The sequence below is a fragment of the Seriola lalandi genome, unplaced genomic scaffold (assembly GCF_002814215.2).
Source record: "Seriola lalandi dorsalis isolate HSWRI2012SDOR001 ecotype SW California unplaced genomic scaffold, Sedor1 jcf7180002054422, whole genome shotgun sequence".
NCBI lineage: Eukaryota > Metazoa > Chordata > Actinopteri > Carangiformes > Carangidae > Seriola > Seriola lalandi.
The window spans coordinates 621189-635127 of NW_019524975.1; the positions used below are offsets into that span (position 1 = coordinate 621189).

The following is a 13939-nucleotide window of genomic DNA, read 5'->3' on the forward strand; positions in this document are numbered from 1 at the left end:
GGGACGGAGGGTGAGAGATAAAGTGAGTATTTCCAGAATATGACGGAGCCGAGCGGGTGGGCGGTGCTTGGCGGCGAGCAGCGGCCAATAGGAAGCCTGGTTGTGGCTGTCAAACACAGCTGATCGATGAGTCAGGGAGCGACAGCCGAAAAGGTCCCACTTGTTGCTGAGCAGGAGCAGCGATCGTCAGCTGGGCACCGAGCTTTGATCCATACTCACTTCCCATCCTGAAATCTGTCCGCAGATAAAACTAGAACCATCTGTGCAGCCTAAACAGCTGCTTCACTGCAGGATCACTCCGCTGCCGCCTGGTTTACAGCTCTCAGGTGAGTTGATTTCCCATTTAAACCTCTGACAGCCGCTCCATTCAAAGAGAGGGCTGTCGGTGTTTTAACTTTACCTGGCGGTGACAGCAGCTGACCGTCACAGCGGAGAGAGCCGGTCACTAAGATGTGTTCAGAGATGAGACGTCGGTAGTTCCGTCCTCCCGCTGCCTCTGTGAAAAAGACGCGCTGTGTTTTTCTGTTTATTTTATTTGTGGGCAGTAGATTGAATGTGTGGTGTAGTAGTCTGGAGTTCATACATGTAAACGGACCCTATTCATTATTACTGTTACAGTCATATAAGCCATAAAGGCTGTACGGTTAATAATCAGAGGAATATTATCGAAGCTCCCAGTGATGTCACACTGATGTTGCCGAGGAACAAATGAGCTTTTTACATAATAAACTGCGTTACTATATACTGTCAGCCATCAGTGGGATTCATTCACACCTTAAAGAGGGTCCACTGAGTGGGTCAAATTGGTCTTTGACTGACAGAGTCTTTGGAGGTTTTAAGGAGGGAACAGGTTGTTGTAGGTCCATAAGTGTATCCAGTTGTTCAGTGCTTCCTTTAAGCGAGCTTGAGGGGGATTCATGTGTCTGAAGGGGCTGGCAGGGGTCCCTGACTGTGTCTGTGGGCCACCAGGTCCCTGACTGTGTCTGTGGGCCACAAGGTTCCGGAGGTTCTTCAAAGGGCTCAAGTCAGATTTTTAAAGGCTTTTTAAGAGTTTATTTTCTCTCTTACTAAATCCAGAGCTGGAACAATTAGTCGATTAATTGACAGAAAGATAATCTGTATTTTAATTTTGATTGATTGTTCCATTTTTTCCAGCAGAAAACTTCTCTTTCTAGCTTGTCAGATGTGAGACGTGTGTTTTGTATCATTGTAGATGAGTTATCTTTGGATTTTTAACTGTTAATTCATTTTCAGTCGGTTTGGGCCCTGACTAATTAAGGGCATTTTTCACATTTTTGTACATTTCATAGAGCAAAGAATTGATCAAAGAATTGAAAAAATAATATAGCAGTAGTTGCAGCCCTTTAATTCTGATAGACATTATATCAGTCTTGTTACCTTGTATGTGTGTGTGTGTGTGTGTGTGTGTGTGTGTGTGTGCCTTCACCTGCCCTGCTGTGACTCTCATTACCCCAAATGGCACAACTTGACCCACAGACATGACTGAAGTGTGATGGCTTGTTCTCCCTCTCAACATCTGGCTCATCTGCATTTCAGTTCAAGTCAATACAATTTTATTCACCCATGTGAGGAGAATTGTGTGCAGCAACTCACACAGTAGATAAGAAAGTGCAAAAGCAAAGACTTATTAACACTGAAACTAATATTATTATTATAGCTTAATTGGTTATAAATACATTGATAATAAATAATCTATTTTAAAATGTCTAAAAAGATACACAAGGTAAGGAGGGATTGACAGCAGCAGCGAGTGGGATGAAGGTGCTGGAATACATGAGTTACTATGAAAATGACTGTGTGATTTACCTGGTTAAGATTCTAATATTTAATCATTGACTTCACAAGGTGAACTACCAACACAGGCCAAAAATAAATATGTTGATGCTTTTTCTCACTTTATGACTTTATTAGCTCTTAGTTTAACCAGCACTCACTTAGAACATGAAACGTTTTATGGATTACAACATGTCAGCGCACGAATGTGTTGAACCATATTATAACAGAAACTGGGTGAAATGAGTGGCAGTGGGTCTACCACCCTCCTCTTCCACCAACACCACCCTCCACCTCCTCCACTGCATCCCTTTGACCTGCAATGCACCATCAGCAGTTCCACTGCATGCTGTGCATGTTCATTGTGCGTTGTGTACACTGACTGTTCGGAGCATTACCAACACCAGCTCATCCTATCAAACGGACTGAGTGGTTGGAGGTAATGATACGCTGCCTCACGGTGTCCTTCAGTTTAAATGAAAACAAATTCAATTCAGCCAAGAGGAACCTTTAGAGGTGTGGTTACAGGTCACATCTTTGTTTTGGTGAAATTTGATTCACTTCCTTTTTGCTGTGTAAACTACTTGCAAATAATCTTTTTTTTGTACAGTTGTGATGCTGTTGCAGATTTTATTGACAAAATCAATCCACACATAGTTGGATATTTAAACACCTGCCACCACACTGAAAACTACAGTACCTGTCTCCAGGACACACACACACACACACACACACGCACACACACACACACACACACAGCTTGTTTCAGTTCTCATAAAATTAGTTAAGTGTGTCAAGGTAATAAAACCATGTCAAGTGGGTTTATTGAGCTATTGAGCTGTTAAAGCAGATATCATTAGTGCTGAGGTACTGTACTGTGTCATAATGAGACATGAAAATATTTCATGTTTTCCTCAGATGTGATTAAAAACTAGCTTCAGATCTTAATGATAAGAAACACAGTGAGTTGAGCTGTCTGTAGGTTTGGAGCTGTTAGTTTCACATGTTCACAGATGCTGAGGCAGCAGAGCAGAAAGAGCAAAGTTCACACTGGCAGAGCAGGAGCCACCTCCATAGCTACTGATCAACCAGACTGTCAGATGTGGTTCTGTAGGTGATGACACTCAAAACTACTTACTACCAGCTAAGTGTTAAAGTGTCAAAGTAGACTTCCAGTGGTCCTCCTGGTCTTATCTCTGGTGTTCAGGTGTTTCTCAGGACTCAGGTGATGTGGCTGTTTCCTACAGAATGTTTTTCCTGGGCTTTTCCCCCGTGGAAGTTTCTCCCGCTGGAAACCGTTTTTTCTTCTTTCTCATCTGTGCCATTGTGGCTCCCGTAAACTACCCAGCTCTTCTTCTGTTTGCACCAAACAAATCACTGTTGTGACTGGAAACATAAAATACATCACTTCCTGTGTGCCAGAGAATATTTCCAAGAAAGAGCCAGCAGGCGCCGAGTGTTTACAGCTGCAAATGTTTCTTTACGTCATTTAAAGCAGCATAATGTGGTACTTGTTTGACACCTTTATCTGAATCACCACTGACAGTGTGCACACATAACCATGGTGGGCTTCCAGTAAATGCAGAGTCAGTTTAACATGAAGTCTCTGACTTTTTATACATAAAAACTACATGTTGGTGACTGTTATCTGCTCAGTCCATGTTGTGCAGTTGTGCAGCTGTGTCCGGTCAACTGATGAGATGCTCAGAGGCTGTGTCCGTCACGTTTCATGTACACCACTGCACGTCAAAGCAGAGGAAGATTGTAGAGGATAATACTGCCATACGTAGATACACTGACATTTAAGGCATGTCAGAATAACGTCAAATGATTCTGATTATGGTGTTGATGCGTCACATCTTTTTACACATGTTTGATTCATGAACTTGTGAGGATGTGGTGTGGGTGATGCCGGTCAGTCATTTCACAGACCTGTTTTGGTCACAGCAGCATCACAGCGTGCAGCTCTCACCGGACGGGAGCTGAAGTTACAACCAGTTTAGAGAAAGAGATAGAACCGTTTTTTATTTCATGTTGTCAAAAGATTCTGTTGCTTCTCTGTTTCCAACTTGACAAACATTACAGCAGAAGTTATAATATCACAGAGGGCCACGATGACTAAGATGCAGACATCCCACGCAGGCTGTGGTCACAGAAGATGGAGCTGTGAATATGTGTGTGTTTCAGTGTGTGTGTGTTAAACCTCTGCAATGTTTGAATTCTGTATGTGTGTGTGTGTGTGTGACTGGCATATTGAGGCAGGTTGGCCCTCCCTCGCTGCTCTTGAGATGACTGGCTTCTCTCCTGACATTAAAGCACAAAACACACACACTAAAGATAGCAAAGCACAGACAGACAAACATTTCCACACACTGAAAACACTGTGGCATTTAGGCTGGTGCTCTCACACAGGCCTGGCTCTGTTGGCACTAGTTTATCTCAGGAAGTGTGTGCCCACGAAGAGCGTGGTGCAAGTCATCTGGAGAAAGAGTCTGGGTTCCTGCGGTGATGGGTTTCTGTTTCAGCATCAAGAAAGTTTTACTGCTGCTCAGCTGCAGCGCTGTAAAGTGTGATTATTGGTCAATATGGTCAGTGATGAAACTGTGTCACAGTCAAAGGTTTCACACAGTTTAACTCCTTGTCGACTGAAAGGTTGAGGACGGGACAAGTTTACTGTCATGTTGAGGATGTAGCAGAAGACAGAAGAGACCTTCTATGGCCCATCTTAAAGTTCCTCTCCAGACATGTTTGACACTATGTTTAAATCCTCTGCTATGATTCATATTTTTGTTTAAAAAGTGAAAAAAAAAGACTCTTGAAGCAAATCTAGTGCTCTTACGTCCTCATTGAGAAATTCTGGATCCTTGTGCCCCACCCACATCTGGCCGGTCAGACCCAGACTCAGATGAGGAGTCTGTCGTGACCAAAATCAGAGACTAGCAGACGTATCAGAGCGGTTAGCTAGTTAGCATCTTTTACCACAGACATTCTCTTGTTAAAGCTTCTCACTGAATATTTTTGGATGTGGGCAAAACATTTGATAACATCACCTCAGGTTTTCCTGATCTTATGTAGACTAATGATTAATTTAGAAACTAATCAGCAGATCAATCAATTAAGAAAATATTGGTCAGTTGCTTTTCTTTTCCAATGTGTTTGTTGTCTAAAGTTAATGGAACAGGAACACTTTGTAAAAGTCCCTCTTTGCATCACAAACAACAGAAAATGTCAAACCACAGCCATGACAATCAAGCACTGTTTACTGTATTACTGATAATTATATCAAGGCACCATCTCATTTTAATGATGGTGTTTAGATGATGAATTCCATGTTAACACCTTGTTAAATGAATGTCTGCACATTTACGTTCAGCCTGGGGGGTTTCATGCACACACAGGACGTCAGTGGTTAAAAATTCAAAGTGCAGATCTTCATCACTGCAGCTGCTCAGTGACCAGCAGCAGGATCCAGCCGTGGCGTGGTGAATCAACACCACAGCTCTGTCAGTCTTCTCTGGATTAAAGCTAACCACCGGCTGGTCCACATCTGACAACACGCTTAGATGCAAAAACCCCTTTTCTGTCACAGCTGTGATGTCACTTACAGTATGGACATTTACTTCACAGCTCCTGATAGTGAGGGAGGTGTGGCCTCTGTCCTTCTGTCTTGTCCTCGCTGTGTGTGTGTGTGTGTGTGTGTGTGTGTGTGTGTGTGTGTGTGTGTGTGTGTGTGTGTGTGTGTGTTTGTGATTGCCACATGTGTGTGAAGATGGCCACTGGTGTGTTGTGTGTTTTCTCTGCCTCTGACTCTCCATCTCTGCTATCTCATCAGGAAGTCTGGTTTGATGTCTGCGTCAGTCCTCTATCCATGGCCGTGTGGACGCATCCGTCTGGTCTGTGGACTCCTCCTCCTGGCCTCCTCGCCGCTCCTCGCTGCAGGTATGACCTCTGACCCCACCTGGCCACCCACACCCCTCATTCATTAAGCCTCTATGGTTTTACCTTCCTTCATTTGTACAAAAATGAGCATTTACCGATAAAAGATTCAAAAATCCTTTCCCACATTTCGAAGTATTTGTATGCAGCCACTACAAACGTCTTGCCCTCTGAGACGAGCGTCCTCTTCAGCTCGCCTGCTGCTGTATATTATTGTGAATATAAAAACATGAAACTGAAAAAGACTTTTTAGAGAATCCTTTGAAAAGAGCAAGTTTCTTATCATTTATTTATAAATGTTCACCAGTGGTTTGGATTGAAACACAAAGTTATATCAGACTTTTATCATAACTGCTTTTGAAACACTAGATGAACTTTGTACAGCACGTCACAGGATATTGCCAGTTTCTGTTCAGCCCAACATCTTCACTCTGGTTCAGAGGTTCAAAACTAAACTGCCTGGTTCTTCCTCTTCACATTGCTCACTGCTGAGTTTATATTAGTTTATTAGTGTTCTGAAACTCATCAGAGTCTGTGGGGCTGTGAATCAGTCCTCTCGCTGTCTCTAAGGATAACTATGAATAACATGTCTAAATTATAATTCCTCGTACTCTAATGTTGTGAAACCATTACACTGAGATAAACTGTTAGTTTAGACTAAATGTATGCGCCGCAAATCTACTGCTCTGAAGTAGAGAAGGTGAGTAAAATCCCATGAGCTTTATTTGCAGAAACTCTAGTGATTTTCCACTCTCAACCTCACTCTTGACCTACTCGCATGTCGGTGTTTGGGGTTAAGGAGCTTGCTGGGGCAATGGAAATCATAATTCTTATGCAGACTTTCAGGGTGGAGGGTGAAGAAATAGAGGAAGTGGGTAATAGTTTTTAGCTGCTTTGGCAAGGCTGTCCATTGAGTAAGCAGAAAAGGTTTGTGTGCAGCCTTCTTTTCTCTGAGAGAAAGGCGAGTTGCTGGAAGTGAGCTCACAGTACCCAGCATGCAACATTAACGTAAACCCACCTCTCAGCATTTGTTTGCACTAACAATATCACCTTTCCCCTGGTCATCCATCACCCCTCACATCAACACAGTGTCTGCATGCTGCGCTTTCTCACAGAGCAATGAAACAACACCAACAACAAACAGACACATGGACATTGTCCTGGTGACTTGCTCCTTTCTCTTCTTCATCTACTTTCACCGTCCTAAGCTGCTCAGTAAATGAGCAACAGCTATTGAGAGAGAAGGAGTGCAGGTCCTACTTTTATTGTCCTAAAATATCAGGTACATGCTGTGCTGTGACAGTTTAAATCTATGAATTATTACCACATCACTTATAGGTTAATGACATAATTACCCTGAACCACTGGACAATAGCTGCAGAGGTTGGCAGCTTTCACGGGTGTTACTGCATTTACTGGCCCAGTGAAATCTAATCTTCTCTTCGGCATCAATGAGAGGAAATCAGTCTTTCTACAAAGCAAACAGAGCTAAATCTCTCAGAGTTTCTGGCAGTGGCAGCTGGAGCAGAGAAAGGAGTGAGAAAATCACCTCCAGAATGTTTATCCTCTTCTTTAAAGCCCAAAGAAAACACATGCATGTGGAGCAGTGCTGCAGAGGTGGAGGAGGGGGAGGGGAGAAGAGGGCTTTATTGGAAATGTTTTCATTCTGAGAAATATAAACCCTAACCAGAAGCAATAATGTGCCGCGGAGGTCGCAGATGATCTTGACCTCCAGTGCACAGTGGCGACACAAACATCTCGGCCTGCTCTCATCACAGTGTTTTTTTGTGTCTCTGCAGGCAGGCTGAGCAACTGCACTCACCCTCTGGTGCCCGAACACGGAGGCTTCCGCTGCGATCCGTCTCCGTGTCGAGGGTTCCCTCAGAAGAGCTCCATCCATTTCTTCTGTGAGCCCGGATACCACATCAACAAGGTCCGCGTGTCCAGGTGTCGCCACGGCAGGTGGCAGCCTCCGATACCTGCCTGCATCCCCATCAAAGGTAAGAGTTTGGAGGACTGAATAGACTAGATCTAACAAGTATTTGTTGAGGGTTTGCTGTTTCACTGCAACCTGTTTGGGTTTGATATGAACTGACATCAGTAATAATGAACGCCTAAAAAAAACAAACTAGTTTGTCTATCATCGTTTAAGGTCATTGTTCGAGAAAAATGACAAACAGTTTTGGTATCAGCTTCACAAATGTCAGAATTTGCTGCTTTTTTCAGTTTGGTTGGTCAGACACAGTTGGTCACTTTTGGCTCCAGGAAATTGAGATTTACATTTTTCAGTATTTGCAGACATTTCATAGAAGAAATAAAAAAATAATTAAATAAAAACTTAAATCTGTAATGAAAATAATTGTAATACAAAGTGTTTTAGATCATTTGTAGCAGAGATTATTCCAGGCCTGTGGAGCTCAGCAGCCTGAGCACGAACGCTCTGGAGTTTGGCTAAAAGCCTCCTGCAAAGAAGACACAAGTCATGTGACTTTAAGATTCCTTTCTTTATTAGTAAGCAGATATTCTTGGAGGACTGTAAACATCTCTTGACATTTCCCAGCAGCACCGGGCATCACAGCGTTCCTCTGTGATTACCTCAGTGTGTAATCTACTCGTGACTCATCACAGTTCATCCAGCCGCTTTAGAGGCTGATTAGTCATGTCAGCGACAGTTCCTTATTGTTTTGAGTGTTCAGGAAGCAGTGGGTGTGTCACTGTTGTGTTCAGGTTATGGGGTTTGATTCCCAGTGGGCTTCCTAAAATACGTGTCACTGCTGATTCCAGACATGAGGGCATTAGTCAGCATAAGAACACTTTAAAAAGAGATATTTTACTCTTCTTTCAAATGTTTGATATATTTGAATTTGAATATTCATTTTCTTGTTGCTACGACAACTCTATCCATTTATATCTTCTCACAAATGAGTTAATCTCTTTAATATCAGAAGTCATCTTTAAGCAATATGATCAGGAAGAAAAGTCACTGAAGCTCTGTAGGTGTAGATCAGCTGGTGTCAGGTGTCATTTCACCATTTCCACCCAGCTGCTATTGGCTCAGGAAGCTCCCAGCTGTCACCAGCCGTCTGTCAACAACCAATCGGACAGCAGTCACCACCCTCTCTGGTGAAAATGACAGCTGACACCACGTCAGTTGTCATTTCACCATTTCAGCACTAATACCAATAACAATTAAACCCCAGAGCATCTTGACACAGAGGCCTGATCCCTCCCAACAGCAGCATTGTTTATCATTTGACCTACTTAACAGACACCCGCAAACACGCTCAGACTCTCTGCAGGGGAACTATAAAGCTTTACTTTCCTCCGACCAGTTCCGACTTCCTCTGTTACCATTCACTCGATCATGCAGCTACAGGAAGTCAGAGCGCAGAAAGAGGAAGCGGGCGAAGCCGCCATAATAACCATTAAACATTTCCTCTGCGTTGGTGCTGTCAGAGCCTCATGGAAAGCTACAGCCGTATTCTCATAGGCACAGAAAAACCACATGACTTGATCAAAAACTTCCTTTCATAGATCTAGTATTGGATAATCTATTGTGATAAGCTCCTCACCACAGAGTATCTGTTTTCCCACAGTGGTGCGGCACACGTAACTGTTAGGCCTCTATCACAGCCGCAGCTCATTGTCTCCGTTGTTTCTCACATCTTTGCTGTTGTACAACAAAAACATATCTGGCGATCTCGGTGTCAGATTTTTAGATTTCAGCTCTGGTTGATTTGGTGACACCTGTAGTTACTGGAGCAAACAGCAAAACTAACTGTTCTATTTTATGCTGCACACAGCATGAGTCTGTGAGCAGCAGGGCTCAGTCAGCACAGCTGGTTACCCGGCTGAGAAGGTTGGAGGTGTGCAGCTGACTGTGGCTGCTCCTTCTTCTTCCATCACTCCCTGCAATATTTCAAACTGCTCCACTGCTGTTTTGTTGAGGCATTTTTGATGAATGACAGTGTTAACTGACAAACACATGCAGCAGGAAATGTTTGATTTGCATTAGCAACAACTTAATACAGCAGAAAAATGTATCTGACACCTTTTTGCTAATTCAGCACAAACCACATGCAAACACTGTAGTGTTTCCTCTTTTTCTGTTTGTCCTGTGGCTGTGATGAATTAAAAGAATTATCTTTTTCAATTATTATTAAGCAATTAATCATTTAATGTATAAACATCAAAAAATTGATACATATAAGTTTCTAGAGCCCAATTTGACATCATCAAATAGTTTGTTTCTTCAAAAAACCTCCAAATTCTCCACACTTATAGAAAAAGGAAAAATATTTGTACATTTGTGAACCAACATAGGATTTGGTGTTTTATTCATTTTATGGTAAATTGACCAATCAGTTAATTGAATGTGTTTTAGCACCATTTTGTTTCAGATATTACTTTTATATATATACTTATATATATATACTTTATTTCCTACTTAAAGGGCAGGAAATGTGTCATCTTAATGTATGAGTTCCTCTGAATACAGTGGGCTCAGTTCCTCCTGCAGCAGATGACACAGTTTTTGTGCTTGTGTTTTTTCTTTAACATTTGTCTTTCTCCTCCTCAGACGGTCCTAACACTAACCCTGACGACAGGCCGAATGATTCGATGCCCAGCATGGCCACAACAGCGGTGGGCGTGTCCATCTTCCTGCTCACCACCACCGCCTGCCTGGTGGTCAAGTCCCGCCTCTACCCCTGTCAATCACACAGGTAAGAGCAGGATTAGAGAGGGACTCGGTGTCTTGCTCAAGGACACTTCACCTGTACAACACTTACAGCTGCTTATTCTACATTAACTGACTCTGTCTCTCTTTCTCTCTCTCTTCCAGCAGCCGCCGCTCCTCAGACCAGCTGGACCTGATGGTGGACGGACTTCCTGTCTCTCTCCCCTCCTACGAGGAGGCGGTGTACGGAAGCTGGGGGCAGCGCCTCCCCGCCTGCTCAGCACCTGGACCCACCCAGCTGCTATTGGCTCAGGAGGCTCCCAGCTGTCACCAGCCGTCTGTCAACAACCAATCGGACAGCAGTCACCACCCTCTCCTGTCCACCCAAAGCCCCGACAACCCCCCTCCCCCTTATGAGGAAGTCCAATCATCACACCCCGGAAGCAGGATGAGTGACGGGGAGGTGCGGCAGCTACATGTTGCTCTTTCAAATGACAAGGACACTTGATCGACAGACTGTCAGGTTCATATGTGACTAAATTCCTAGCACATGGAGTGCAGTCGTTTAGCAATGAAAGCACGATTTTGATTGACAGCCAACTGCTGCAGTGTTCACTCTGCAGGCTGCTGAAGAAAACAAAAACAAGGACTGACAGCAGACTCCTGTGCTGCCTGCACTTTTCCTGGTTGGCTGCAGCTCACCAGCATCGGGACACTTTGTCCTATCACACGCTATTTTAGATGACGCTGATAAGCTCTGATTGGCCAGTTGTCAGGTCACAAAGACCTGACTGAAGAGGACTATAGTAGATTAATGAAATGTTGATTGTGTAGCGTCTTGTATGAATGTATGAAGAGGGAGATTATGTGCACACACATCTCTGCTGTCAGAGGAAAACCTTGTATACAGAATGCCGTCTCTTCAGGAACAGAACTGCCTTGTTTTTAAATGACAATGTAATCCTTCAGTTTAAATCAAAAAATCCTCAAAAAAAACAAAAAAATCAACCAAACTTCCGAGGTTTTCACAGTATAGCAGTGTGTGTGTGTGTGTGCGTGTGCGTGTGCGTGTGCATGTGCGTGTGTGTGTGTGTTTTCAGTGTCTTTCTGGAGACGTTTTCTATCCTTCCTGTCAGTGACGGGGCTGATGATCGAGGCTTCCTTTGTGAAGTCAGTGGCGTGCTGTTACAGAAACATGTGTGTTTCCATGGCAACCGACTCTATTCCATTTCTATTTGAAACTTGTGTGCAGCGTTTCTCTTGGAGCCTAATTGGACTGTCATGCACGTATTGTTGATGCGAAGCCTGCGTGGTGCACAGACACTTGAGGATGGGCGGGAAAAACAGCGTGTGATGATGTTCATTTTAAAGAGTTAATTTTGTGTACAGCAGATAATTAGAGACCTGAACAGTCTTTAATAGTGTTTCTTCTGTGTTCATTCAGTGTGAAGTAAAACAAACACACAAACCTACAAGAAACACAGATTTGGGACCAAATCCGCCAAATGAAACTGAAACTTGTCAGTGATCAAACGTGATCTGAGAAACTCTGGTTGTCCCTGTGTCCTCACTTCACCTCGCTGGTTCCCTCTCTGCGACTCTGCAGAGCGACTGACGCCTTCACAGACCTTGAATGTATTTTATGTTTCATTTTGTGGCAAAAAATCGTAACTATTATATGGATTGTAATATTTACAGAATGATTATTTGTACGTTGTATTATTGCACAGAATTATATGATGAACTAGAAAATTCCAGGGAAATTTTGAGTGCCACGGGGGCTACTGCCGAGATGAGTACATGATTTATTTCCAGTGTTCAAAAGTCACCCTGATCATATTCTGGTTTTGAGAAATGTCTTGATATAAAAGACTCTGATATAAAACAATGTCACATCCCTCCATCATGTATTATGTGGGAAATATCTCATATTCTGTCGTGTTTTTTTTAATAAAACAAGAGGCAACATGTCTTCAAACTGGCATTTAAAGGGTTAAAATCATGGAAACTAATAATCATTTGGTGGTTTAAGAGATTTATACAAAAAAAGCAGAAAAAAATATTGATATATGCTAATTTTATAGCATTTTCTTTGTGTGTCCTTTTTTGGACGCGAGGAACCCCAGAGGGTACAAAATGTGTTACCAGTGTATAATAGACCTGTAACAGTAACTGACATTAGATTTTAAAAATTTAAAAAAAAAAAAAAAGACACTTTCTTGCAGAAATCCATACCTTCAGCTGTAACACAGCCAAAATGATCAGCAAATCAAAAAAGAAAAGTAAAGAAAATGTCCAAAAAAGGACAGAGGGACCCCTGAGGGTTAATAAATCCTATGACGTTTTTTGCCATTTTTATGCTCTACTATAATATGTATTTTTATGCCTTACTATACTATGACGTTTTTTGCCATTTTTATGCTCTACTAAAATATGACTTTTTTTTGGCATTTTTATGCCTTATTATACTATGATGTTTTTTTGAAATTTTATACCATACAATACTACGACGTTTTTTAACATTTTTAAGTCATAGTATAGTCAGGCACAAAACGTCACAGTATAGTAAGGCAAAAAAATGCCAAAAAAAAGTCATTTTATAGTAGAGCATAAAAATGTCAAAAAACGTCATAGTATAGTATGGCATAAAATTTCAAAAAATGTCATAGTATACTAAGGCATAAAAATGTAAAAAAACGTCATAGTATAGTATGGCATAAAATTTCAAAAAATGTCATAGTATACTAAGGCATAAAAATGACAAAAAAACGTCATAGTATAGTCAGGCACAAAACGTCACAGTATAGTAAGGCAAAAAAAATGAAAAAAAAGTCATATTATAGTAGAGCATAAAAATATCAAAAAACGTCATAGTATAGTCAGGCACAAAACGTCACAGTATAGTAAGGCATAAAAATGGCAAAAAACGTCATAGTATTGTATGGCATAAAATTTCAAAAAAACATCATCGTATAATAAGGCATAAAAATGGCAAAAAACATCATAGTATAGTATGGCATAAAACGTCACATTATAGTAAGGCATAAAAATGCCAAAAAACGTCATTGTGTACTATTGCGTGAAAATGTCAAAAAACATCATAGTATAGTAAGGCATAAAAATGCCAAAAAGCATCATAGGACAGTAAAGCCCCAAAACAGGGATTGAACCCATGACTTTGTCAGTGTTAGGCAGTAGTCCTGACCATTGTACCACAATACTTCTACATCACAAGCTCATAGTATAGAAAGGTATTAAAGATATTTTAGTACAGTAATCCATGCGATATCACAAAAGATTGTCCATTAGGCATAAAATGTCATGAAAAAATCAAAGTATAGTAATGCAAAAAAATATCAAAAATCATCACAGTATAGGATGGCGCAAAAATGACACAGTATATAAAAGCCTGAAACCAGGGTTTGAACCCTTGCCCTTCTCAGTGTGAGGGAATAGTCCTAACCATTCTACCACCATGCTGCTGCATTATGAACGCCTTGTATAGAAAGGTATATAAAATATCAGTATACT

At 41.8% G+C, this 13939-nt stretch overlaps 1 protein-coding gene across 2 annotated transcripts; it reads left to right on the forward strand.

The window, feature by feature from the left end:
* Nucleotides 1-137: 137 nt before the first annotated feature.
* Nucleotides 138-12390, forward strand: LOC111657955 (sushi domain-containing protein 6). Of its 2 annotated transcripts, none has more exons than XM_023410308.2 (5): nucleotides 138-326; nucleotides 5627-5733; nucleotides 7530-7730; nucleotides 10310-10454; nucleotides 10577-12390. In XM_023410308.2, the coding sequence occupies exons 2-5, from the start codon at nucleotides 5640-5642 to the stop codon at nucleotides 10914-10916; spliced, it is 780 nt and encodes a 259-aa protein (XP_023266076.1). In that variant the 5' UTR covers nucleotides 138-326; nucleotides 5627-5639; the 3' UTR covers nucleotides 10917-12390. The 2 variants fall into 2 exon arrangements, with proteins under 2 accessions (XP_023266076.1, XP_023266075.1); XM_023410307.2 differs by having other exon boundaries at nucleotides 140-326; nucleotides 10574-12390.
* The last annotated feature ends 1549 nt before the right edge of the window (nucleotides 12391-13939 follow it).

Bases quoted from the DNA above. Each gene is read 5' to 3' on its own strand.
- LOC111657955 (XM_023410307.2), top strand. From the start codon at position 5,640: ATGTCTGCGTCAGTCCTCTATCCATGGCCGTGTGGACGCATCCGTCTG. The intron at 5,734-7,529 runs GTATGACCTCTG...GTGTCTCTGCAG, and splicing joins CTCGCCGCTCCTCGCTGCAG to GCAGGCTGAGCAACTGCACT. The intron at 10,455-10,573 runs GTAAGAGCAGGA...TCTCTCTTCCAG, and splicing joins TACCCCTGTCAATCACACAG to CAGCCGCCGCTCCTCAGACC.